This window comes from Ranitomeya imitator, chromosome 1, assembly GCF_032444005.1.
Source record: "Ranitomeya imitator isolate aRanImi1 chromosome 1, aRanImi1.pri, whole genome shotgun sequence".
Taxonomy (NCBI): domain Eukaryota; kingdom Metazoa; phylum Chordata; class Amphibia; order Anura; family Dendrobatidae; genus Ranitomeya; species Ranitomeya imitator.
In genome coordinates this window covers 704,774,465-704,786,771 of record NC_091282.1, presented here as the reverse complement: position 1 = coordinate 704,786,771, position 12,307 = coordinate 704,774,465, and the positions used below count along the sequence as shown (strand labels likewise).

Here is a 12,307-nt window from a genome sequence, read left to right as displayed (position 1 = left end):
ACTGCTGGCAACCTATCCTAAATGTGAATCCTCTCCTAGGCTGACACCTACAACTAATTTTATGTGCTAAGTATTCTCAATCAATTTTTTCCATTTTTTAGACCAGTAATGCAATTTATATTTCACACTTGTCATAGACGTGGTTTGTAGAACCACTGTGCCACGGACCGTGGAGAGCTTGGAGGGGCGTGACTAAGTGAACACCTGACTGTTGACTAGAGCCCCTGAAGATGAGGTTAGACTTAGCTCCCGATGAATGCCTGTTGCCACTCCAGGACAGACCGACAGACACACAGCAGCTGGATCCAGAAGACAGACTGGAAGGAGCAGCTGGCAGAGTTTGACTTAGGCCGGTTTCACACGTCAGTGGCTCCGGTACGTGAGGTGACAGTTTCCTCACGTACCGGAGACACTGTCTCACATAGACACATTGAAAGGAATGTGTCACTGCACATGTCAGCATGTTTTCACGGAACGTGTCCGTGTGCAAAACACGGAGACATGTCAGTGTTCGTGGGAGCGCACGGATTACACGGACCCATTAAAGTCAATGGGTCCGTGTAAAACACGTACCGCACACGGACGCTGTCCATGTGCAGTCCGTGTGCCGTGCAGGAGACAGCGCTAATGTAAGCGCTGTCCCCCCCTACGTGGTGCAGAAGCAGCCATTCATATCTTCTCTCCAGCAGCATTCGCTGGAAAGAAGATATGAAAAATCCTTTTTTTTTTTTGTCCTCGTGTTTAAAATAAAGATCCCTGTCGCCAACCTGTTCCCTCCCACCCCCTGTGCGCCCCCCCCCCCCCCCCGCTGTTACTTAAATACTCACCCGGCTCCCTCGCAGCGTCCTGTCCTCGCCGCACCTTCTCCTGTATGAGCGGTCACGTGGGGCTGCCGATTACAGTCATGAATATGCTGCTCCACCTCCCATAGGGGTGGAGCCGCATATTCATTACTGTAATAAGTGGCACCACGTGACTGCTCATACAGGAGAAGGTGCGGCGAGGACAGGACTCTGCGAGGGAGCCGGGTGAGTATTTAAGTAACAGCGGGGGGGCGCACAGGGGGTGGGAGGGGGGTGGCGACAGGGATCTTTATTTTAAACACGAGGACAAAAAAAAGGATTTTTCATATCTTCTTTCCAGCGAACGCTGCTGGAGAGAAGATATGAATGGCCGCTTCAGCACCACGTGGGGGGGACAGCACTTATCTCTAGCGCTGTGTCCTGCATGCTCCGTGTGGTACCCAGTCGGCACATGGGTGGCACACGTGTGCCGCACGTGTGCCACACTGATGTACCACGGGAGCACACGGACACGGATAATTCCGGTACCGAATTTTCCGGTACCGGAATTATCTGGACGTGTGAGACTGGCCTTAGAATGCAGCAGACAGAGTTCACATCAGAGTGTAGCAGGCAGTATCTGCATCAGAGTGCAGCAGGCCGGATTTGCACCAGAGTGCAGCAGGGACAGGTATGCAACCTTACACAACTTAGACTGCAAAACAGGAATATATAATGTCCCACAGCAATATATTCACAGCCATATACAGTATAATGTCCCTCAGCTATTGGCTGGGAGGAAATAGCAAGTGCAGGCGCTGACTCTTAAGAGGGCAGGAGTGCATGCGTGCTTGCCCTAAGGACATGGTTAGAGGACCAGCTGGAAGCATGCAGAGCATGGGGTAGGAAAGAACTGACCTCAGCACGGGTGAGTGAAGTGACACGCTGGAGACCCTGCCTGTCAGAGCAGGACCCCGGCGTGGTGCTAACAATGCTATAGTGATACAGCGTGCAACTTTGTTGGTTATAAATGCAGATGGCTATTCTCAGCTTGCTCGTGTACACACGTTTTCTGTTGGGAAGTGATGGTCAATCTTTTGTTCTTTGTATACATAGGCTCTCTGACTGAGCACTCCACCCATCAGCCTCTGGCGGTTTTAATAATCTCTATCATATCTACTCATATAATTGTAGGCTTCGGCCTAGAACGCAACTTTATTTGTTATATGTGGAGATGGTTACTCTTAGTGTTTTCTGTTTGGAGGTGACAGTCAGTCGTTTTATTTGTACACATGGTAATAGTGGCACCTTCACATAGTAATAAATGCTTCTCCCCCTTTTCTTCCCACCACGTGCCGTCACATGATAATAATGACTCCACAAAGTAATAGTGCACCCATTTGTTCTCCTAGATGGTAAACTCTTTTATGTGTGCCCCATGCCACATTTGTGCCAATTAATAAAATATCCTAAGTCTTCCTCGTGCACAGGGATGTGGAGTCTGATTCAGTCGGACATTCTGGCAGAGCCACTTTAATTTGTGATTTAATTGATATTAAACATAATGTCACTTTTTGCTTTATTTTGTATAATTATTTGCTTTTCTTTTTCAGAGAAGTTGAAAACAAAATTGAAGCTGATCGACCCAGTGTAAGTATTAAATCTTTTAGAGTCGATAACTGTATTATTTATATACTAACACGTGGTACAATAATAAACTCTAACTAATGCTTCTTTTTCAGGCTACTTTCACATTTCTGTTGGTAGTCGCCCTTCACAAAGCGTCGGCGCGACGTACGGACGGAAGTGTGTGCTTTCACATTTCCGTCTGCAGTCCCGGGCAGGAAAGAGACAGAGAGTGAGATTTCCTGCCGGGCATGCGCAGACGGAAAAACAGGATGCAACGCACAGAAAAACGTTCCCTTGAAAGTTTTTTTCCAGACGACAGGCTGCCAAACACGACGAAACCAGTGCACGATGGACGCAATGTGTGGCCATACGTCGCGATCTGTCGGCAATACAAGTCTATGGGAAAAAAAATGCATCCTGCGGGCAAATTTGCAGGATGCATTTTTTTTCCCAAAACGACGCATTGTGACGGATACAAAACAACGCAAGTGTGAAAGTATTCTAAGAATCCCTCACTCAGTCATGCGGTTTGGTCCAGGAACACATTGTAAAGCTGTTATATAGCTACTATGAACATGAAAGAAAATGTCTCTAACATATAAAGAAAAAGTATTTTATCTCCTTAAAGGGAATTTTCCAGCAAGTTTTGATTTGTAAACTGAGAGCAGCATGATGTAGGGGCAGAAACCCTGATTCCAGTGATGTGTCTCTTACTGTGCTGCTTGCTGTCATTTTGATGTATTCACTGTTATCTCTGCTGCTGCGAATCTAGCAATGCTTGGAATGTATAACCCTGCTCACACCACTGATTGGTAGCTTTTTATGTACACTGTACTTTGACAGAAAGCTGCTAATCAATAGTGGAAATGTGGTTGTATTAAGCCGGCGTCACACTAACGAGTTTTACGGACGTATGAGAGGTGCAGAAAATACGCATTGCACACGGACCAATGATTTTCTATGGGGCAGCTCCTATCTGCCATATTTTACGCATCCGTATTATACGGTATTGTACGGCCGTAGAAAATCGCAGCATGCTGCGTTTGTCAGCGTATTAGCCAAAAACTACGCCAATGAAAGTCAATGGGGACAAGAAAAATACGGATTACACATGGACCAACAGTGTGACTTGCGAGAAATACGCAGCGGTGTTCTATAGAAAAGCCGGCAATTCAGTGCGGTGTACAGTAAAATCACACTGACAGGTTAGAATAGAATAGATAGAATAAATGTCCACACATAGTATAGGTAGATATATATATAATATATAATATACTAGATGGTGGCCCGAACGCATTGGGTATTCTAGAATATGCATGTCCACGTAGTATATTGCCCAGCCACGTAGTATATTGTCCAGCCACATAGTATATTGCCCAGCCACATAGTGTATTGCCCAGGCACGTAGTATATTGCCCAGTCACGTAGTATATTGCCCAGTCACGTAGTATATTGCCCAGTCACGTAGTATATTGCCCAGCCATGTAGTATATTGCCCAGTGGCGTAGTATATTGCCCAGCCACGTAGTATATTGCCCAGTCACGTAGTATATTGCCCAGGGGCGTAGTATATTGCGCAGCCACGTAGTATATTGCCCAGTGGCATAGTATATTGCGCAGCCACGTAGTATATTGCCCAGTGACGTAGTATATTGCCCAGCCACGTAGTATATTGGCCAGTCATGTAGTATATTGCCCAGCCCACGTAGTATATTGCCCAGTCACGTAGTATATTGCCCAGTCACGTAGTATATTGCCCAGTGGCGTAGTATATTGCGCAGCCAACTACGTATATTGCCCAGCCACGTAGTATATTGCCCAGCCACGTAGTATATTGCCCAGCCACGTAGTATATTGCCCAGCCACGTAGTATATTGCCCAGCCACGTAGTATATTGGCCAGTCACGTAGTATATTGGCCAGTCACGTAGTATATTGGCCAGTCACGTAGTATATTGCCCAGTGGCGTAGTATATTGCGCAGCCACGTAGTATATTGGCCAGTCACGTAGTATATTGCCCAGTGACGTAGTATATTGCCCAGTCATGTAGTATATTGGCCAGTAACGTAGTATATTGCCCAGCCACGTGGTATATTGCCCAGCGACGTAGTATATTGCACAGCCACGTAGTATATTGCCCAGCTACTTAGTAAATTGCCCAGCTACGTAGTATATTGCCCAGTCACGTAGTATATTGCCCAGCCACGTAGTATATTGCCCAGCGATGTAGTATATTGCCCAGCCACGTAGTATATTGCCCAGCCACGAAGTACATTGCCCAGTCACGTAGTATATTGTCCAGTGGCGTAGTATATTGCGCAGCCACGTAGTATATTGCCCAGCGAGGTCGTATATTGCCCAGCTACGTAGTATATTGCCCAGCTACATAGTATATTGCCCAGCCACGTAGTATATTGCCCTGCCACGTAGTATATTGCCCAGCCACGTAGTATATTGCCCAGTCACGTAGTATATTGCCCAGCTACGTAGTATATTGCCCAGTGACGTAGTATATTGCCCAGCCGGCGCGACCAATCAACGACATTAGCACAGGATTTAAATCACGAAGCCCGATTGGTTGCGCCGGCTGGGCGTGACCAATCAGGGAAGCGGGATTTAAATCCCGCGGCAATGTCGCTGATTGGTCACGCCGGCTGGGCGCGACCAATCAGGGAAGTGGGATTTTAATCCCACGCCAATGTCGCGCCGGCTGAGCGCGAGCAATCAGGAAAATAATAAAAAAAATAAAAAATCATTACATTCTCACCTTCCGTCGCCTCCGCAGCAGCTTTTCCTGCAGCTCACGATTCTCCGGTCCCACGGCTTCGCTGATTGGTCGCGCCGGGTGGCCTCGACCAATCAGCGACATTGGCGTGGGATTTAAATCCCGCTTCCCTGATTGGTCGCGACCAATCAGCGACATTGGCGCGAGATTTAAATCCCGCTTCCCTGATTGGTCGCGCCAAACCGGCGCGAACAATCAGCGACATTGCCGCGTGATTTAAATCGCGCTTCGTGATTTAAATCCCGCGCCAATTTCGCTGATTGGCCGGCGCGACCAATCAGGGAAGCGGGATTTAAATCCCTCGGCAATGTCGCTGATTGGTCGCGCCGGCTGGGCGTGAACAATCAGGGAAGCGGGATTTAAATCCCGCACCAATGTCGCTAGTTGGTCGCGCCCAACCTACGCGACCAATCAGCGAAGCGGTGGGACCGGAGCATCGCGAGCTGCAGGGCCGGTCACTCCCTGATTACAGGGGAGTAGGAAGCGGCCGGACTGTGCTGGTCACTCCCAAGAGTGCATTGCGGTCTCGTGAGATGATGACGTAGTGGTCTCGCGAGACCGCACGTCATTTTGCGAGACCGCAATGCATGGACCCGAAGAGCGGGAAAGGCCTGGGCTGCATCCGGGGGCCGACGGACGGTGAGTATATGATGATTTTTTATTTTTTTAATTATTTTTAACATTGGATCTTTTTACTACTGATGCTGCATAGGCAGCATCAATAGTAAAAAAGTTGGTCACATAGGGTTAATAGCAGCGTTAATGGAGTGCGTTACACCGCGGTCCATTAGCGCTGCCATTAACTCTGTGTGAGGGCTGACTGGAGGGGAGTACGGAGCTGGCACTGACTGCGGGGAGGAAGGAGCGGCCATGTTGCCGTCGGACTGCGCCGGTCGCTGATTGGTCGTGGCTGTTTTGCCGCGACCAATCAGCGACTTGGGATTTCCGTGACAGACAGAAGGACAGACAGACGGAAGTGACCCTTAGACAATTATATAGTAGACATATATATATGTCAGTGATATATATATATATATATATATAATTTTATTTTTTTTCATACAGCGCTAGATAGCAGAAAAGCCGGTAATTCAATTGCCGACTTTTGCTATCTCCTTCCCAAACCCGACATGATATGAGACATGGTTTACATACATTAAATTTTTTCATATACCTTTTTTTTTTTGCATATTCCTCACTACTAATGTTAGTAGTGTGTATGTGCAAAATTTGGGGACTCTAGCTGTTAAAATAAAGGGTTAAATCGCGGAAAAAACTGGCCTGCGCCCCCTGCTGGCATAACCTCAGATGAACTCGAGCATGGGAATTTTTCTGAATATTTTCTCACGCTCGAGTTCCTCTGAGGTTATGACAGCAGGGGGCGCAGCACCGCAAGTCTAGGTAACTACGTTCCCCTGCATTCCATTCATTCCCCAATTTTTACAGGCAGAGGCGGCTGCATTAGCAGGCTCCTGCTTGTAAAATTATTTAACCCCTTCAGATGGATTTACAGCGTGGGACAAGACTGAACAATGGAAGGTATGGGATATTGTTGATTTTTTATTTTAACTTTGTATCAGGTGACAATGGTCTTCAATTGGATTGAGAGTATAATAAACTATTATAACACCCTGTATCTTTATTTCAATAAAATACTTTATTCCTAATGTGTGTGTGTTTTATTAACTATTTACTACTATTGGATTAATAATGGAGAGGTGTCTTATTGACACCTCTCCATTATTAACCAGGCTTAATGTCACCTTACAATAGCAAGGTGACATTAACCCTTTATTACCCCATATCCCACCGCTACACGGGAGTGGGAAGAGAGTGGCCAAGTGCCAGAATAGGCGCATCTTCCAGATGTGCCTTTTCTGGGGTGGCTGGGGGCAGGTGTTTTTAGCCAGGGGGGGGCCAATAACCATGGACCCTCTCCAGGCTATTAATATCTGCCCTCAGTCACTGGCTTTACCACTCTGGCAGAGAAAATTGCGCGGGAGCCAACGCCAGTTTTTTCCGTGATTTAACCCTTTATTTTAACAGCTAGAGTCCCCAAATTTTGCACACATACACTTATAACATTATTAGTGAGGAATATGTAAAAAAAATACGGGATATGAAATGGTTTACTGTATGTAAACCATGTCTCATATCCTGTTGGGTTTGGGAAGGAGATAGCAAAAGCCTACAATGAAATTACTGGCTTTTCTGCTATCTAGCGCTGTATGAAATATATATACAGTGATATATATATCACTGACACACATACAGTTAGGGCCAGAAATATTTGGACAGTGACACAATTTTCGCGAGTTGGGCTCTGCATGCCACCACATTGGATTTGAAATGAAACCTCTACAACAGAATTCAAGTGCAGATTGTAACGTTTAATTTGAAGGGTTGAACAAAAATATCTGATAGAAAATGTAGGAATTGTACACATTTCTTTACAAACACTCCACATTTTAGGAGGTCAAAAGTAATTGGACAAATAAACATAACCCAAACAAAATATTTTTATTTTCAATATTTTGTTGCAAATCCTTTGGAGGCAATCACTGCCTTAAGTCTGGAACCCATGGACATCACCAAATGCTGGGTTTCCTCCTTCTTAATGCTTTGCCAGGCCTTTACAGCCGCAGCCTTCAGGTCTTGCTTGTTTGTGGGTCTTTCCGTCTTAAGTCTGGATTTGAGCAAGTGAAATGCATGCTCAATTGGGTTTAGATCTGGAGATTGACTTGGCCATTGCAGAATGTTCCACTTTTTGGCACTCATGAACTCCTGGGTAGCTTTGGCTGTATGCTTGGGGTCATTGTCCATCTGTACTATGAAGCGCCGTCCAATCAACTTTGCAGCATTTGGCTGAATCTGGGCTGAAAGTATATCCCGGTACACTTCAGAATTCATCCGGCTACTCTTGTCTGCTCTTATGTCATCAATAAACACAAGTGACCCAGTGCCATTGAAAGCCATGCATGCCCATGCCATCACGTTGCCTCCACCATGTTTTACAGAGGATGTGGTGTGCCTTGGATCATGTGCCGTTCCCTTTCTTCTCCAAACTTTTTTCTTCCCATCATTCTGGTACAGGTTGATCTTTGTCTCATCTGTCCATAGAATACTTTTCCAGAACTGAGCTGGCTTCTTGAGGTGTTTTTCTGCAAATTTAACTCTGGCCTGTCTATTTTTGGTATTGATGAATGGTTTGCATCTAGATGTGAACCCTTTGTATTTACTGTCATGGAGTCTTCTCTTTACTGTTGACTAAGAGACAGATACACCTACTTCACTGAGAGTGTTCTGGACTTCAGTTGATGTTGTGAACGGGTTCTTCTTCACCAAATTAAGTATGCGGCGATCATCCACCACTGTTGTCATCCGTGGACACCCAGGCCTTTTTGAGTTCCCAAGCTCACCAGTCAATTCCTTTTTTCTCAGAATGTACCCAACTGTTGATTTTGCTACTCCAAGCATGTCTGCTATCTCTCTGATGGATTTTTTCTTTTTTTTCAGCCTCAGGATGTTCTGCTTCACCTCAATTGAGAGTTCCTTTGACCGCATGTTGTCTGCTCACAGCAACAGCTTCCAAATGCAAAACCACACACCTGGAATCCACCCCTGACCTTTTAACTACTTCATTGATTACAGGTTAACGAGGGAGACGCCTTCAGAGTTAATTGCAGCCCTTAGAGTCAATTGTCCAATTACTTTTGGTCCCTTGAAAAAGAGGACGCTATGCATTACAGAGCTATGATTCCTAAACCCTTTCTCCGATTTGGATGTGGAAACTATCATATTGCAGCTGGGAGTGTGCACTTTCAGCCCATATTATATATATAATTGTATTTCTGAACATGTTTTTGTAAACAGCTAAAATAACAAAACTCGTGTCACTGTCCAAATATTTCTGGCCCTAACTGTATATATACATATATATATATATATATACCGTATATACTCGAGTATAAGCCGACCCGAGTATAAGCCGACCCCCCTAATTTTGCCACAAAAAACTGGGAAAACTTATTGACTCGAGTATAAGCCTAGGGTGGAAATGCAGCATTTACCGGTGAATTTCAAAAATAAAAATAGATCATTATTTCCCCATAGCTGTGCCATATAGTGCTCTGCACCGTTCATTATTTCCCCATAGCTGTGCCATATACGGTGCTCTGCACCGTTCATTGTGCCCCATTGCTGTGCCATATACGGTGCTCTGCACCGTTCATTCTGCCCCATTGCTGTGCCATATACAGTGCTCTGCACCGTTCATTGTGCCCCATTGCTGTGCCATATACGGTGCTCTGCACCGTTCATTGTGCCCCATATCTGTGCCCATATACGGTGCTCTGCACCGTTCATTGTGCCCCATTGCTGTGCCATATACGGTGCTCTGCACCGTTCATTGTGCCCCATATCTGTGCCCATATACGGTGCTCTGCACCGTTTATTGTGCCCCATTGCTGTGCCATATACGGTGCTCTGCACCGTTCATTGTGCCCCATTGCTGTGCCATATACGGTGCTTTGCACCGTTCATTGTGCCCCATTGCTGTGCCATATACGGTGCTCTGCACCGTTCATTGTGCCCCATAGAAATCTCTGCCGCCGCTGCTGCAATAAAAAAAAAAACCACATACTCACCTCTTTTGATTGCAGCTCCCGGCGTCTCGTTCCGGCGCCTCCATCTTCCCGGCGTCTCTGCTCTGACTGATCAGGCAGAGGGCGCCGCGCACACTGTATGCGTCATCGCGCCCTCTGCCTGAACAGTCAGAGCGCAGACGCCGGGAAGATGGAGGCGCCGGCCGGGAAGATGGAGCGGCGCCCGGCGGCTGGAACGAGGACAGGTGAATATGCTATACTTACCTAGTCCTGGCGATCCTCGCGCTGTCCCTCTGCCTGGTCTTCGGTGCCGCAGCTCTTCCTGTCAGCGGTCACCGGCACCGCTGATTAGAGGAATGAATAGGCGGCTCCGCCCCTATGGGAGGTGGAGCCGCTTATTCATATCTCTAATGAGCGGTCCCACGTGACCGCTGAAGAGGGGAAGAAGCTGCAGCACAGAAGCCCGTGGGACGGCAGGGAGCGCCAGGATCGCTGGGACTAGGTAAGTATACCTCAGCGCCCTCACCCCCTCACCCGCCGACCCTGCCACCCACATTGACTCAAGTATAAGCCGAGAGGGGCACTTTCAGCCCAAAAATTTGGGCTGAAAATCTCGGCTTATACTCGAGTATATACGGTATATATATATATATATATATATATATATATATATATATATATATATATATATATATATATATAGACTGTATATATGTTTGTTTTTTTGTTTTTTTTCTCAAACGTTTTTATTGGTATTTTCAATTTTAAACAGGTAGAAATGAGAGAAAGGGGAAGGAAATAAACATAGGGTAGGGAAAAGGAAAGGAATCCCCAAGTGAAATGGGGAATGAAATATCAGGCATTAGAAAACAGACCATAAAATGTTAGCTTAAATATACTACATATATATGTCACTAACAAAGGGACGAAAATAAATTAAATAAAGTCTTGCGATGCAGTATAGTAAAAATAAGCATTAGCAGTAAAGAAAAATGTTGCTTATTAACTAGGCCCAAGAGAATAGACAAAAGTATACAAGTCAGAATTAAAGTAGCCTGTGCGATGAAGTAGAATAATAATAAGCATTTACAGTAAAGAAAAATGTTGCTTAATAGCTGGACCTAAAAGAGAAAACAACAATATACATGTCGGATTCAAAGTAGCCTAAGTATAGAGATATACTGTATGAATATGATGCCTACTTATAAACACAATAAGTGGAATATCAGATAACGTCGCTGAAAAGTCAATATTATATGATGCTCAGTAATATTAGTATACACGTTTTTTATAGCCTGTGAGATAAAAGTAGATTAAAGGTCGCATAATGTGTGATATAATGCCTGCCCAAGTCCCAGAGTGCACATGGCACCCCTAAGGCCTAGTGGAGGAAAGTTCGGTTTTGATCCAAGAAACAAACAAGTAACGAAAAAAATAAAAAATAAAAACTTTTAAAGTGGAATTAAGTTGTTACAGCTAGTCAAATAACAGATCTTTGTAGATTGTTCAACCAGAACAGTTACCCTTCAAGTTGTTGGTAGGGAACTGGATGTGGCTTCAGAGGAGTTGATTCCAATGCGTTTTAAAAATTCAATACCCTCGTCCGGAGAGGCAACATGAAATAAACCTGACGGAAGTCTCACCCGGAGGGTTGATGATCTTGTCCAGGAGTAAGAGAGGCCTGCACGCAGTAGTTCTCTTGTGGTATGCGAAAAAACTCTCCTGGTTTGGAGAGTGACTTTAGACAAATCCTTATAAAAAACTAGTTGCTTGTAAGGGGAAGAGAGAAATCTCGGATTTTTTGAGATACCTAAGAGCGCGTTCCTGACCCAATTTGGGTAAAAAGTAACAATGACGTCACATGATAAATCCCTGGGAAGCGTGGGTGGTCTGCGTATTCTGACAACCTTTTCTATCAGAGGGCCTTCGGTAGAATTAGGAAATAAGTTAGAGATCATTGATGATACATAACTCTCCAACTGGGAAGCCTGAATTGAATCTGGTATACCCCTGATCTTAACGTTATTCTTCCTTCTAAAATCCTCAAAGTTGTTTAAATTGGCTTTTAGAAGATCCATTTTTTTCTGAATCACCTCCAATAATTCTGAAGGCTTAGAGGTTGCTTGAGATAAGTTTTGTTCGTTTTTTTCAAGTTTGTTTTTATATGCAAATGATTCTTGAGCAAGTGAAGTTCCAGTAGCTATGCTAGGGGGATTGACTCAGTGACAGAGTTTACAGATTTTATTATCTCTTGGAAAAGCTTTTTTATAAAAGCTTGGGAAGCCTTTGAATTAAATGATTGTTTAGGATCAGGGATGACATCTTTACCACAAATATTCATAGTGGTCAAAAATGATTTGAGGAGATACACCATAAAACCCTCAGTTGGATAGTCATCAGATGCTGGGATCCCTTCCAATGTTAATAAAGCAGGGGAAGAGTTTTTAAAGCTGCGCTTTTTAGGCAATTTAGATGACTCACAGGGAGCCTCACTTGATGTAGAATAT

The 12,307-nt window shown here is 45.0% G+C and overlaps 1 protein-coding gene across 3 annotated transcripts in view; it reads left to right on the top strand.

Moving 5' to 3' along the window:
- Positions 1-12,307, top strand: part of CAPN3 (calpain 3) — a 237,959-nt gene that overhangs the window by 164,724 nt on the left and 60,928 nt on the right. For all 3 annotated transcript variants that reach the window (XM_069731848.1, XM_069731840.1, XM_069731831.1), the window contains one exon: positions 2,396-2,432. In XM_069731848.1, the coding sequence (XP_069587949.1) occupies positions 2,396-2,432 (37 nt within the window). The remainder of the gene's footprint in view (positions 1-2,395; positions 2,433-12,307) is intronic.